A 16,104-nucleotide genomic window follows, 5' to 3' on the forward strand; every position below is an offset into this window, starting at 1 on the left:
AGAAGAATGAACCGAAATTGAGTGAAATATAGGATATGCTTGTCGTATGTACACCTTAGATTCTTGGACAGATTATAGAAAGGTAGGGGCGGTAGAAATATGATATCTGATAACATTGTGTGATATATTTTGTGATTGGATTTAATGAGGAGTAGTGTAGCATTTGGCGCTTCCGATACACCTAACGGCATGGTTCATACTTGACTATGAATAATGTTGGTGCTTGTATGCTACTAGGGTGAGTCTCATAACTTGCTTTGGAGTTCGGCTAATATCGTATTGATGCTGTCGGCCCGGATCCTATGATCTAGGATTATCGGGAACTGGTTAGGAACTAACCGTTTCGGAGACCCCGGGCCAACAGAAAGCGGCGGGTTATCACGAGGTGGAACCAAACAGCATGGAAATAACTTCGTTATTCCGTAATTTACGAGATTCTATATTTTTACATACTAAACCTGCTCTTTATTCAAAATGTTTCATCTAGATTTCTAATATGGATGACGTAAAGATGGTTAACAATATCACCTCTCCATAGAGATGCTTGGTATTCATAGTCTAAATTAAAGAGAATATGCAATAATTTAAAGTGAAGGAATTATTCGCTTTTAAGGTAGTTTATGACAATATAAGACACTAATAAGACTCTTTATTAGATGGGCATGAGGGTAGAATTATAAATATTGTATTGCTAATGAGGTATTGTAAAGTGCGACTCTATGCTGAGCCGTTCAGACTTTCTAGTTGCCTGGAATGTATATAATTATATCTTCCGAGGATATCCGATATCCTGCTACATGGATCTAATTGACGTACTGGCCATAGGCCCAGGTCTTGAACATGCGTTGATATGAACGTATTAGAGGTACTTTGTTTCTACCGTCACTAATCTACATTCTATCATAAACATCCTCATCTTCGCCTTGCTGCCTGCCGTGAGCATTAGATCATCATCTAGAGTCTAAGGAAATTAACTCGACCGTTAGTTCTCTAAAACCTTCTCAGAGTTAAGAGAAATTATCTTCCAAAGGCCTCAGAAAGCTTGTGTTCGCTAATCGATACTACCTATTCCTAAAATGAAGTCTTCAGAGGCATTTTACAGTCAAAGCAGTTACCTCAAAATCGAATCGCCCCAAGGGAATTTCCCGGACAAGTATTGTATTCGATTATATTCGCCACTAGATTTCACTTCTACTGTAGATACTGGGGATACTATAGGGAAAAATCTGTGTACTAGAGTGCTTATTGTTCTGCTGTTCATAGTTAGTGGCTTCAGTTGTATTCATATAGAAGATGAAGAGATCGAGGTTGATTTCCGTTCGATTCTTGTCCTCCCACAAATACTACTCCTTCTTCTCTTATTTAGGGAAAGGACCTCAGAGAGCACGAGAAACATTACGAACATATACGGGGATAATAATACGATCCAACAAGCGATTGCTGTTAACTCTGTTTTGGCCCAAGCTACCATTCGTATCCCACCTCTGGGCCAAGGTATTTTGAATGTCCTACAGCAAACCACTCGGCTAGATTTATTAAGTAGTATATTATAGGTTACCCTCACCGTTCTAGTACTCACATTTCTACCACATCAGTAGACGACCTCAGATGTATGGCGAGCAGGTTTGATGGATCGAGGAAACAGAATCGACGAGGAGGTGGCACAATCTTCTAGCCTTCTAGTTTATGTAGGCGGACTTAGAGGCAGTTAGAAAACAGGGAAAAAGGTGACAGGGCACGAAACGTTTTCTAGATGGCTTCCGAACGTGAAGGTATGCAATCGGAGACTAACCACAGACTGTACTACGATACACAGCTAGCTAACGAGAAATTAGATCAAAAGAAATTCTGGAGGAGGTGGATAATAAAGTCAGATATCTCTAGACTAAGAAAGACATAAGTTGAGGGCAAAACTTACAATGGAAAAAAGGCCAAAAACTGTTCACACTCGCATCATTCATCCCTTCGCTCAATATACACACTCTCCTTTCATAACCTATATAGATACCTGATAGAAATAAGCAATAAATTTTTTAGATAGCACAGCCCGAGTGTTCGCGTTAGGTGCTATCTGACTATGTTGGATTTTCGGCGTGCTTTACGGAATCTAATGGGGATATATACTCCGTGAGTTGATGATGCCTAAGCAGACTGGAGCCCAAGTGCTCACCAAGGCTCTACCTAAAACAAGTAGACTCCTAGATAAATCAAGTGATATGTACAATGCTAATGATTCTAACCCTAACGCCCTTATTATGCGTCGCTTAGTATAAGTACAGCTCATATACAGATATACATGTCTTAACCTCCCCTTCTGATTCGCATCATCTACGAGTTTACAGTTCCCGCCTGCGCGCCTCCGCATCTAGAGTATCAACTTCGCCCCCTAGTGGCGCCATATCCGCTACTACCGCCTCCACCACACCCTCATCCGTAACCACACCGCTACTCGCATACGCAAACTCCTTCCTCTTCTGTGCAAAAGCAAGCAGCCGCACACAGCCTGCAGGCGTCATACCCTCAATCCGCCTAGCCTGACCGACGCTCTCGGGCTTTGCTTCGTTCAACGCCGCTCTCTCATGCGTGCTTAACCCCGCCACAGAGTCGTAGTCTAAATCTGCCGGTAGCCGAAGGCCCTCGTCGCGCAAGAACGCCGCACGTTCAGCTGCTTGTATATGGACGTATGGGGCATAGCGCGCCTCGATCTCCACGCGCGTGCGAACTCTCTCGCCGTGTCGTAGAATCTCCGGAACTTGTGCTGCAAGATCTCCAATCGAAACACCTGGAAGGCATAGGATATCTAGCGCATTGCGCTTTTTGCTATCGTTGCGGTTGGCGAAGCCGGCTGCGTTCCATGCTGGCGCGGTGAGTGCGTATTGTTCCAGAGCACGCGTCAGGTCGTCTATTTGCGCTTTCTCGTCCGTGTGCCGGGACCATCGGGTATCTGTTACGACGCCCCATTCGCGGCCCTTGGCTGTGAGTCGAAGATCCGCATTGTCGGCGCGTGTGCTCATGCGGTACTCGCTGCGGCTTGTGAACATGCGGTACGGCTCAGATACGCCTTTAGTGATCAGATCATCAATCATGATGCCGATGTATCCGTCAGCGCGCGTAATTGAGACCGGTTCTAACCCCTGAGCCGTGCGCCCTGCATTAATACCTGCGATAACGCCTTGGCCAGCCGCCTCCTCATAGCCCGTAGTGCCGTTGATTTGACCCGCGAGGAAGAGACCTGAGATAGCTTTGGTTTCGAGGGTCGACCTGAGACCGCGCGGGTCTACGTAATCATACTCGACACCGTAGCCAGCCTGAGTCATCTGAACGTTTTCAAGTCCGCGGATCGTACGTAGTAATTGCTCCTGTGCCTCGGCGGGGATTGTCATTGACAGACCATTTGGGTAGATAGTATCATTATTGAAGCCCTCCGGCTCTAGCCAGACGATATGTCTCTCTTTATGGCCGAATTTGATGACCTTAGACTCCAGCGATGGACAATACCGTGGACCCCTCACTGTCTCGCGGATGTGAACCGTCTTGTCTAAGTTAGCGCGTGCGATGTCATGGGATTTGTCATTTGTATAAGTGGCCCAGCAGAGAAGCTGGTCTTGCACCGATACCCTATCATCGAGGTAACTGAACGGTTCCGGTGGATCGTCTCCTCGCTGTTCTTCTAAAATATCGAAGTTGATACTTCCTTTATGTAAACGAGGAGGCGTACCGGTCTTTAGTCTACCAAGCTTAAAACCGGCATCTCTTAGAGATTTACTAAGACCAAACGTGGCCTTTTCGCCCATCCGCCCCGATGGGTAGACGTCCAGTCCGATATGTATTTCTCCACCTAGGAAAGTTCCGGTAGTAATAACAACGGCATTGGTAGGTAATACCTCGCCGGACTCGAGGCGTACGCCGGTGATTTTATTCTTGGGTGAACCGCTGGTAGGCTCTGCGCTTTCGCCTAGAACAATATCCGATACACTTCCCGTTATGATAGATAGATTCGGATACGACTGGAGCTCTTCACGCATGTGCTTTTTATACAGCGCTCGGTCAATCTGAGCTCGCGGTCCCCACACAGCCGGACCTTTCTTCCGGTTCAAGATTTTGAACTGGACGCCAGCTTTATCGATGATACGTCCAGAAACTCCATCCAGCGCATCAACCTCACGTATTATCGTTCCCTTTCCGATTCCGCCAAAACTAGGATTACACGAGCAGACGCCAAGGTTGTCAAGTTTAGGTGTAACCAGGGCCGTTCGCGCACCGCTTCGAGCAGCTGCAGCAGATGCTTCTGTTCCCGCATGACCCCCACCAACTACTATAACATCAAATGGTCTATATCTTAAAATTAGCTTACATTCATCTACATATTCAAGAATAGCTTCATATACAAACCTCGCGTCTTGAGCGACAGTGGCGAAATTACTCCGATGAAGACCTAATGAGGTTAAAGGTCTTCGAATCACACTATTGGGCCGGCTTAAGCCCCGAGGCCTCCAGGCTTTTCTCATACTCGTAATAATACGATATGATAAACAACGAACCCAATTTGTGAATTTTACACTTTCACGTCGTCGTCTTCGAATTTAAAATTTCTCGATAAGAAATGACGATAAGGAAAATAAACTTAGATCGGCAGGCGGTGTGGGGTACCTATGCGGCTGATTACCTATAGCAGGCGATGGGTCCCCTGCCGGATGAATAATCAGGTACCTTAAATCAACGCTTTCTATTCCGTACAAAGGTCTAGGGCAAAAGTCTTGCACATCTAGTCTTGGCAAGACACGTGTGAGTAAAAGCAGGACGCACAGTATTACTTAAACTATAGTGGCTAGTGTTGCTATAGATATAGTGGTAAGCCACCCAAATTTAGCGTATGGGCCACTATCCAAGTTTTAGTTTAGCACGTAGCCGATAGTTACAGTATTAATAGAAAGGGTAATGTTTGAGTTCTTTTATGCGTGTCATATGTTCCTGTACGGTAAGCAAGTCAAAATATTGAAAGGGGTTAAATTGGATGGGAAAATGGGAAAATGCTTTATTTTCTTTGCCGTGCCATATATGTACCAACGCGCTCATGCTAATCCAAAAATTCCATACCGATACATTTCCTTATCCGCCTGATACGACCTGTCATAATGTACACGATATGAACCACAAGAGAGGTTGGGCTTCTCTTTTAGGTACCAGGAACTTTTATAAAGTTTCACCATGATCGAAATATCATATAAACGGTTGTAATGTTTAATAAGCTACTTACCTTTGGATTTGCCTTTATTCTCAGACAAGATCCTGACCGCATCCTTACTGAACACATAGCTCAGACCGCTCCAAACAGTTGTAGTCGCAACCAAGTACCTGGGCTTAGTTAGAATGATAATAATCATCGAGACGGATTTACACGCGACTTATTGCCAATATAGAGAAAAGAAGAGCTGCTTACTGAAACGCCGTCATGGCCATTCCGACATCTGCGGTTAAAATAGGCGTCACCATTGTAGCTCCCATCAGCCCTAGCTGCAAGAATGTGTTGTACTTGCTAATAGTAGTAGGACGAACCTCGGCCGACGGTAGTGAGAAGTCCCAGTAGCGTGTGAAGGTCTTCGGTGGTGGGAGAGATATCCACCGGTAGTAAATGGCGGTGATGGCCAGGCCGACATCACGCCCGAGTATTATGACGGCTAGCCATGCTTTATTGATCGTATGTTAGCATATAAATCCCAATAAGACTTTAGCACGATAGTAGGCCGTAGATATAGCCTAGTTACATAACACCACTCATGAACACCACGCACATAAAACAGGAAAAGATACGAAAGATCAAGAAGAAAAACTCAAGTACATACCAGGCAGCGCCCCCTTGTAAGCAAGACACACAGTCAACACCGTCATGAGCATCTTATCCGCCATAGGATCTACCACACTCCCAACGACAGTCTGGAGCTTCCATCTGCGAGCGATCCAGCCATCCAAGAGATCCGAGAAGCCCGCGTAAGCAAAAAGGCCCAGAGCTAAAGTATGCGCATCGTGCACAATAGCGTAGCCGATGAAAGGCGCGGCGATAAGACGCGAAAACGTCAGCAGGTTCGGAACTGTGTAGATGTTCTCGTGCTGCGTCAACGCGGGTATTACTTTGGGAATAACTTTCCGGATTCCTCTAGGCTCCTCAGTGTTTGGTTTTGAAGATGTTTCGGGGGAAACTCTATGTCTAATATTAGCTTATACGCGCTATGACAGGGTTGACTCGTCAGTTTGGAGAGTTAAGGAAAGGCTATGGAGGATGTATGGGATTAAAAAAAGAAGTGAACCCATAATACAACTAGAAAGACTTACTGGTCCTTCCTCTTCGCGTTGTCTCGCTCCTCGAGAACCACGCTAGTCTGCGAAAAAGACCTACGCTCGGATCTAAACCAGAGATTAACTCTAGTATTGCTAGTCCCAGCCAAGATGAAACTTGAACGCGTAGCTTCATTCGGTCTTAACGGAAAAGTACGTATGCTATGCGCAGACCTCCATATAGCTGGAGTCACCCCAAGTCTCCCGGACGTCGCGGTCAGATCAGCGCATAGCAAGCTCACGCCTAGACTCGTCGATCCCAAACTCGGACACTTGCGAGAGGCGCGAGCGCCACCGCATATAGCCCGTGAAGTCATATCGAGCGTATCATATTATTCGCAACCGTAGTATACCCGAACCAAACCAATCGACTAACAGAAAAGACGCTATTTCATCCAACACAAGCTGCAATAGATGCTGGATCCAGTCTATCGAGATAACACCGACAACCACCGACTCAATAGTCCGAGAATGGCCGCGCTAAACAATATCCTTTTCACTAAAAAAATAAAATAGAGTCACTGAGATGGGTATCTTAGGTAGTTGTAGTTCGTAGGCTCGTAATCCAGCTCAAAAAGTAACTGGTTGAAAGGTAGTTGGAGTCCACAGTTTGAAAAAAGTGCCCGAGTTTACGAGGGATATTGTCTTAGGGTCTGGTTTACGAAGTAGGAAGTTCGTCTGTGCGCGAATTTTAGGCATTTTTATTGGGTGCATCCCTAAAATAAGTGGAATTTTCCAAAGTCCCCACTTTCATCTTTTTCTTAAAATACGTATCTTTTTGCTTCCGAATCCCTGGGTGCCGAGCCTTTCTTTTGAGTGGGTGAGGGTATCGAGGGCGAGGGTATCGAGGTCAGGGTGCCGAGCCCTCCTTTTGGGTGGGTGAGGGTATTGAGGGTGAAGGTTTCGAGGGTGTTATAGGTAAGGGCTTCGGGCCCTTTTCCTGGGTGACACGTTCTCCTTTTGGGTGCCGAGCCGTGGGTGAGGGTATCAAGGGTGAGTATATCGAGGTCAGGGTACCGAGCCCTTCTCTTGGGTGCCGAGTCTTCCTTTTGGGTGGGTGAGGGTATCAAGGATGAGGGTATCGAGGGTGAGGGTATCGAGGGTGAGGGTATCAAGGTCAGGGTGCCGAGCCCTTTTCTTGGGTGCCGAGTCCTCTTTCAAAATATTCAATATATTTAACTATATAACCTCTGTAAACTCGGGCTATTGTGGCAGCCCTCTGGGGTGCCCTCCAGTTGTATTCCAGTACCATGTACGAATCCGTAATTGGAGTTAAGCCATCCCCGCGACATCATTGGCTGCGAGGTGCCAAGAAATCCCATGTACCACAGCTGGTCTCCACCCATTAGAGCCGCGGCTTAGTAATAGAAATTCAATTGATAAGGCATCGTTCAAAGTCTACATCTTCATAGTTACGAAGTAAAGATGATAAAGCACTAATAATAAAAAACTAACCCAAAACCCTCTTTTAACTTGAGCTTATGTGAATATTATACCTAATTCTCCATAATACCATAATCATACGCTTCCATAGTTAAGTTTAGTCCCTAGACTTCCCCGTAAAATAATTAATCCTACCTCGTAACAAGAGAAGCATATTCAGCCCAAAAATCGTAAACTAACCTCTCCTGGCAACACCAAGTATGAAAGTAACTCTATTACCACAAAAATTTTATCTCCTAACCTAACTCTATCTACACAAAAAATGATGTTTTTATCATCTAAATACTTTCATGGCCTCATAATAGAGTTCTAAGCACCATATAAATAGGCAAGAAGGAAGAAATGATACACACATATATATATATAAACCATCTCGATCCTATTGTCTAGTTCTGTAATATTATTGATATCACAAACAACGAGTTCAAAAGGCTAGGTTGGATATACTGGCAAAATAGGGTTACCTCGCCGTATCGTTAAACTGGCCTTCAAGCCCTCATAAAACCATAAGTCTACTTACAAGTCAATAATATTACTCAAAATATATATGACATGGGCCTCGCTTTTATCTGTCTACTAACGAGAAAAAAAGACGACCTCAACCCCGAGCCGTCAGATGGATCTCTAATATAACGATTTATACCCAGACCAGGTCAGGCTTTTTCTAACCCGTTAAACACGCTAATCTGTTACTAAGTAACCCGAGAAATTAGAAAACAACGTATGTGTTCGGCGAGGAGCTCTAAGCCAGTTACGGGAGCCTACGGTTATATATATCTATAATCTCCTCTTTTATAGGTGTCTCATCTAGAACCCTGACATTATCACATATTATATGACATATTAGGTACGTAATTAACCATATAGAAACCCCTCAGCCTCAACGCCTGGGAGAATATATTCCGAGATAAGTGTTTTTATTGCTATGTATGTAATCAATGTTTTAGATACGGGGGAGTACCATCTGGCGATACCTGCCCAGGAATAAACACCTCTTGTATCAACAAGCCCAGACTTTTCCCTCCGAAACACTGCTGCCAGCATCAAATAAAAACTCCTGGTTTACTCTGGCAGAGTCAACCCCGATAAAGACATCACAAGTCTCGCACAATTGGTCCATGAACAAGTTCAGGCTCCAACGAAGAAAGTAACAATGAAGACAATAGGAAACAAGACGTTGAATGGTGATATTGTGCTATGGTCCGGTGGTAAATACGGGTAGTGGAATGTGAGAAGGGGAAAGAGAACAAATAAATCAAAAGGATCGCCACCTCTATACTAAGACCGGCTGGATTCGTATAAGTAGAAAATGGATTTCTACTTACGAGCCGCTCCAGCGGCAATTGAAATGCGATATGCGGTTGCGGTGGTAGAGAACCACAGGTATCAATTATCGAAAAGACGATATTCCCTGACTGCGCCGGACGCCAACGCTCTATGATTCTTCCTGATTGGACGCGGGCCCCAAGATCGTCGCTGAGCCTTTGCCTTCAAAACTCAAAACCCCGCTACTTGGAGCTGAAGTGCACAATAAGGTAATGCCGTGATAACGTTATGCTAGGAAGTAGGAATAGAAACGTGAGTGCTTTTTCACTGGTAAGGGGTGGTGTGCCCCAATACTAATGAATTAGTTCATCAGTTTCCGATCTCCATCTGGTATGTTCAACCGCCGTAGCGTTAACTGTAAGGTAGGAGTTCCTTCTGCATCCGCATCACCCTGCTCGTCCCTGTAAAGCATTAGAAGATTGTGCATGTAAAGTTGTTGTGGAATCTACTTACTGTTCATAGCTTTCATTTGGCATAAAGCCAGCAGCCCAGTCAGCATCCGTTATCGAGTTTGATGCAGGGTCTGCATTCCCAAGTCCAAGCTGCATGGCGGCGGATGTATCATCCTGACTGGCGGTAACTGAATTATGCCCACGGGGTTCCGGTAACGAGGTGCTGAAGTCCTGTGAGACATGATGAGGGGCTCTAGCATCGAAGCCATTCTCTACTTGGCCGTCGATTCCGGAAGACGTATTCATGGCGACGCTGCTATTATAAAGTCCACTATTTTGGTTGCCACTGTTATGATCATACGCATCACGGTGGTAACTGGAAGAAGTGCTCACAACGGCAGCGGCGGCGGCAGCGGTAGCTGATGTTTCGAACATAGCCCCATTTGCGTACGATGATTGGTTTGAAATACTCTGGCCTCCGAGACTACCGTCATTGCCGATGAGCTGAGTTGTGCTCATTGGGGTTCTATCAAGGTGCGAGAGTCCGGAATAGTCAATACTTCCGCTTGTTCCGTTCATAGTAGAGTGCCTTCGGGGCACTATAGCTAACTGCTGAGGATACGTCACAGGGGGCCGTTGAGCCATCCCGTATGAAATCGTAGCGTTGTGATCATAGTTGTTATATGAAGATGCCGAAGTGTAGGGCACCGGGGGTGGCAACGTTTGGCCTACACCGTACGGTGGAGCATATTGACTAGAGCCTGTCCAAGGTACCTGGTCAAAAGTATGCATGCTCGGCATCGAAAACGATCTTGATGCTCCGTTCATGCCGAAGCTGTTATATGATGGGTTCATAATGCCTCGGAAATGCGGTTCGGCCATCATGACTTCGTTATCATCTACGGGGGCCCGGAAACTACTCGACGATATTAGGGGCGCACGAGGAGCAATATCTCGTAGTACGGGATCTTGGCTTGGAGTTCGAAGCTTGTTCTGAATAACGTCCTCGATGCTGTAGTACGAAACTAGGTGGTGTTGTACGCCATTATAAGTAACACTGATGGTCTTTTTGATGAGTCCGTCGGGCCTGAACTGATACGAATCGATAAGAGAGCCGACAAGAGCTCGTTCAGCATCGTTACGTGCGCTTGTCGCGCTATCAAGGTTTGAAATAGAGGCACCTCCATCGATCATAGCGGTGGCATAATTGCCGACTGAGCTCGCCCTTGAGTGGCTAGTTGGTTTCGTGATCATCGAATCGTTCCTCTGTCGCTTCATAGCTCGTTTCTTCTCACCTGGCTGGAAGGGCTTGTCGAGCTCGCGATACAAGAGGAAGTTGCCCAGAATTCGACTGGGACTCCACGGGACGCCGTCAGTCCAGCGTTTTATTCCAGAGGAGTGCTCCTCATACATGAACACATTACCACTGGCGATGAGATCGGATCGCTCCCTGTCGTGGGGTCGTCTAGGTACATGGCTAAGACGACCACTAAGACACGCTTCAAATAATATGAGGGCGTCCATAGTACTTGCGATATAGCCAAAGAAAGTTGGGAGTAGAGGGCTCCCCCCACCCCCGGCGCGGTCAGCTCCCGACATGATGCCTCCAGTTGACATGATTGCCTTTATGATCCGGTGTAATCTGCAATAGGATTTGAGTCTCGTTAGCTGAAATGCAAGTGGCAGCTTAATAGAGGAAAGCTTTTCGTATAATAGTCAAAAGCAGTGTCAAGACGTGAAAGCAAACTATATCTCCGTAAAGATGTTCCAGCACGTGGGTTGCTTGGTCTGCGAAGTGTTTGTGGTACAGGACGCCTTGATAAAAAAGTAGATAGCGGTTGTCTACACCTTAAGACCTAGTCGCCTAGGAGAGTTAAGGTGTAGGCCGTGGAAGTAAGTGTATATAGGGAAACAAGGAAGAATCGCAAGCTTGAATGGAAAGCGAAGAGGGGTAAGAGTGTATGGTAGAATTCAATCTTACCTCGACTGAGTATTTATACTTTGTTGTGAGACCAGCATATAAACTTAGGTCGATAGAAAGGGTTACCAAATCTTAGCGATTGAGGAACTTAATCTGATATATATATCGTACAATCCCTCCGTTCTTGAACTAGAAATATGACTCTTCTTTCCTTATAACACAGCGTAAGATACTGACTGCTATGCGTTGACTGCTATGTGTGTATTGGTATGTATTCTCTGCTATCCGGTGATAGTTGTATAGACTTGAAGGCTACCTGGTTAGAGAGATAAAAGAATGTGGCCCCTGGCCAAGCCTGGAAAAGAAACGAAGGGTTGGTATGCGAGCCTGAGGTGAAATATTGACGTCTCTGGGCCGAATGAACCTTAATATATGTAGAAAATGGAGTAGATAGGCCGTTTGCTATGAACGTCTTGCTGTATAGTTGACCTCTTTTGACAGTAGGGAATGTCTGAGAGATCTGTCACGGACTAACAGGAACGGACTCACGATTGGGTTCGTGGCTGCCGCACCAGAGGCTATATATGACCCCTCCCAGCCTGTGGGTAGCTAAGTAGGTGAGCTCAAGTGGTGGTCCGAGTGGCGGCACCGACTTCTTTAAACTTTCAGAAGCTCAGAGGATTTAGAAACGGACTCCGAATCGCCGCGCTGTGGCACAACTTTCCCAGTCTGTGTCCTCAACCGATGGCCTCTAGGTGCTATATCGGCTAAGCCACGTCTTTGTATTGAGGCGTTCCCAGGATCTGGACTGCGATATCAGACTTTACGATAGTAAAGAAGGATAACGGTGCTGCAGTAAACCCTTAAAATCGACAACGGTATCAGGTTGTGATATTTGAAGGTCGAATGAAATTTCAGGGTCAAATGTGGCGTCAAAAGACACTGAGTTCAGGCTGTGAACTTTGTCGTCGAATTGGGAATTGTTTGATGCTAATACCTGGAATCAGGATAATGAAGATATAAGTTGAACCTTTCTAGATGTTCACTATGCTGTAATTTCTATGTGCACCTAGAATTAAGAAGGTGGAATCACAACATGTGAAATTTCACTTGTAACGCGACTGGTATCTTGGCCGACGTCGGTGTTGCAGTAATAAAATAGAGTGACGTGATGTGATGTCCGAAACTAAATAAATTGATTGTTTTGGAAGGAACACTATATGTAGTGTAGGAGAGCATGAGGATGAATAGAGGACGGTACGGAAGGAAGGATTTAGAAAAGGATAGGAGAATATACGAAGGTGGAAGTCAGCTACTTTTAATTGGTATTTAATACCTATAATGGTTAATTTTTAGGATAATCGTTAAGAGATTGGATAGTTCTTGCTTTGACAGTAATAGTCAAAAGGTTCATTTGAGGAAGGCGAGACGCTTTTTACTAAGGACGGTCAGAGGGTTCTTACTTTTAGTACCTAACTACCTATTAACAACAACACGATCAAGTAAGCAATAACCAATTAGTGGAAAGAGTTCGGTTCAGGTAGTCGATGCTTGCATATTAGGTACCTACCTATGTATGCATAGATTGGTCAGAGGGACGAGAAAAGATCACATAGCGCTTGCCTTTTCTTAGCTGGAAACTTAGGTACCGCTGTGACAATTCATATGTACTTCTACCATTCTACGTATTTTGTTTTTTTACTTTCACAAGGATTCAATATTTGTATTATCCATTTCTTATCAAAAAATACCATATGAAAGTCAAGACTTCTTTCGCCTTCGAATGTCCTCCCCCAATTTCTCATCATTTCTGTTGTCATTCATCCTAGCGTGGTCCTCCTAGCCACCTACCCTCCCTCGCCTGATGTCGTCTCCAAGATCTAACCACTTTACTATATACAAAATAAGTACTTAAACGCGGGCACTAAATGGAAATCATACCCGGATGCACTAATAGATCAGAGAGAGTGAAATATTGGATCTAACTATCGTATTAGGGGTTAGGGATTATGTATCCTATCGCCTTTAGTATTTCTACACCACCATCAGCATCACCACCACTATATGAATATTTTTACTACGCTAATTAGAGGTACTTCACTATTCTTCTCGGATTTCCTTTCTTGTCTGCAATAACCCTGCCGCGGGTGTGCGGGAATTCCGTAGTGGGTTGTTTTTGATGCACGGTTTAGTCGATCACCTAACCTTGGTAATACTTTGGGATCATGGATGGTACTTTGCGGCCCCGGATAATTTTGTATAATCGCGGGCCGAGCAATATGTTAAAGGAGTGGAGAGAGTACGTCAAGCTAAAAGTGAAGTAAATGTGATAGGTACCTAGGTAGGCTCGGTATCCCTAAGGTAGTCCGAAGTAAGACTCGAACTTGGGATGATCACATGCTATTCCTTTCCTTCAGAGATATCCTAATTGCGTATTATGCCGTCGCCCCTATTCATAGCATATGTAATAGCCATCATCCTCGGTATCATTATTATTGTCGTTATTCGGAATTATGGTGTTTCATTGATGTATAAAAAACATACCTCTCTTTCCATCTATTTAGTATTTACTATTATGTTTACTAGATATGTTTCAAGGGGGAGCTACAGGCACTATGCTTTAATATATCATAAGAAGAACTACCAATTACATGAGGCCCCAAGGCTCGGAGTGGCAACGGTTTAGTTGTGAATACTCAGGTAGGTAAGTCATACCCTCCGCCCCTTATCGGCATTAATAACTATGACATTTGATACAATGTGACGAAGGGATGATGGATTTCTAATGGTATATCTTCTACATAGTTAAGTGACTGCTCAGAGGATGATTTCAAATCCCAAGGCCAGCCAATTGGCATTGCAACGGCATCTTTGGTCCGGATTAGTTGCAACTGGCCATATACCGACAAGGATGTATAATAGATTTAATACCCGCGATTTTCAAAATAGTTTTAGGGAATGTATAGAACAAAAATACTGACGCTGTTATTAACTAGGAATGCTTGTTTCGTCTAATATCATTCCTCCCGCGAGAAGTTTTAATGATCTATGGAAGAATAGACTCGATTATGATAAGCTTGAAACGGGCCATCTCTTGGAGAATAGTATGAATTTTTATGCCACGCGTATCAATTGTACCTGTATTAGTTAAAGTGAATATTGCGTATCCTACCAGCCGGGATTGGATTATTGCTTCATATAGATAGGCAGATATAAGTCATGTTATCCTTATAATAGCAAATTTGTACTTAGGCTGCTGGCTAATAAACCAAGGGTACCTGTAGTGGGCTGTTCGCTACTTGATACCCTCCTTTCAAGTTGCGTATAACTACCACAGGCCCGTCATTAATGGCTCAACCTAAATTCTCATAGTCATATCCCTGTAATTTCCTATGTAATGTTTCGTAAGTCTGGGCTTGATTGTAACTTGGTCATGTCAGCCCTAACAGACGTCTAAGGCTTTACCATTATGAATTTTACGAGACCTGGGAAATTTTTTAGCTTTAAGGCAGTCCTTAGTATATAGCTAAGCTAGATCGATGGGACGACTCTTGACATAATGGGGGTTTGTTAGTGCTAAGCTAGGCTAGCTATCCAGAAATAGGAACCTTTAAGGTTCAAGCTTTGCCTTAGGTGTACTGCAAGGAGATAACCCTAAGGATGCTGTCTTAATTTCTAATCGTTTGCTCAGAAAAGTCGCTGGTATTAGGAGAGTGCCTAAGAACAAATATTAACAGGGTTATTAGGGAAATCGAAGACCTCTAATGGAACATTATATAGCGTATCTATCTTAGGGATAATAGTTGATGAAATGGGGTATTATTCAATGACCCATACACCGTGGTGACGAAGGGGCCCAGACCTACTCTAGCTCTCTTACTAGGTGGCCCCTATTAACGAAGGCAACGGAACAAACCTTATTAACAGACTAAACCTCTATAGAACCAAGTAACTAGGAAGTGATTTCATGTACTTAGGAATTACAATACAAGCTCTCATTATTCTAAGTTGCTAAAATTGGTATGCACAAAATGTGTAGGTGGTAAGTCGCTGTCTTACGCTGCCCTGGGTTGATAGGCGATGTTATGTTTTAAAATGTTCTATTGATGCTAGAAGCTGTGATGAGTTATATAGTTAAGGTATGGATAGGAGGATAAATAGGTACCTAAGGTACCAATCATAGATACAATGGAGTATCTCGTAGGTGGCGTTGAGCATTAACAGTTAATATTTCTCGCCTCCTTTCTACTTCGGAGTGTCTCGCTTTTAATTATTTCATATTTTGCGAAGAGAATACATGTTTATACCGACATCTAAAAAACGGAATATGCTAAACCTGCCCAAGTAATCCTTAATATTTGCCGTATGACTCCTGAATCATTTCGTTTCTATCCTACATTCGCCACTTGTGCTGTTGAGTGAGCCTAGGCCCGATTCCTTTTAGCCCTATTGGTATCTCGCTCGACAACTCACTGTTAGGTCGTCAATGCCTCTCGAATGCAGGTACAAGACCTAAAAACTGAAAACTTTATCCTTGCCTAATTCTAAACTAACCAAGAGGTCGGTAGACCAATTAAAGAATGACTGAGGGAATAGCCATTGTCGATAACGTATCTGCGAAAATTATTCCTAGTGGGAATAGCTGGTCACCAATCTGATATGTACCCAAATCCATAGGGGATGGTGAGA

At 44.3% G+C, this 16,104-nt stretch overlaps 2 protein-coding genes across 2 annotated transcripts; both read right to left on the reverse strand.

Annotated features, from left to right (window-relative positions):
- Window positions 1-2,336: 2,336 nt before the first annotated feature.
- Window positions 2,337-6,650, reverse strand: GL218_04702 (Mitochondrial translation optimization protein 1; the record flags this gene model as incomplete). Its single annotated transcript, XM_033581322.1, has 7 exons — window positions 2,337-4,332; window positions 4,393-4,498; window positions 5,258-5,355; window positions 5,441-5,687; window positions 5,844-6,199; window positions 6,331-6,402; window positions 6,508-6,650. 7 exons carry the CDS (start codon window positions 6,648-6,650, stop codon window positions 2,337-2,339), a joined length of 3,018 nt encoding a protein of 1,005 aa, XP_033435819.1.
- Window positions 6,651-9,403: 2,753 nt separating this feature from the next.
- GL218_04703 (Global transcription regulator sge1) lies at window positions 9,404-11,111 on the reverse strand (the record flags this gene model as incomplete). Its single annotated transcript, XM_033581323.1, has 2 exons — window positions 9,404-9,503; window positions 9,556-11,111. The coding sequence occupies 2 exons, from the start codon at window positions 11,109-11,111 to the stop codon at window positions 9,404-9,406; spliced, it is 1,656 nt and encodes a 551-aa protein (XP_033435818.1).
- Between the last annotated feature and the right edge of the window lie 4,993 nt (window positions 11,112-16,104).

The sequence above is a fragment of the Daldinia childiae genome, assembly GCF_008694065.1.
Source record: "Daldinia childiae strain JS-1345 chromosome Unknown Scaffold4, whole genome shotgun sequence".
Classification (NCBI taxonomy): domain Eukaryota; kingdom Fungi; phylum Ascomycota; class Sordariomycetes; order Xylariales; family Hypoxylaceae; genus Daldinia; species Daldinia childiae.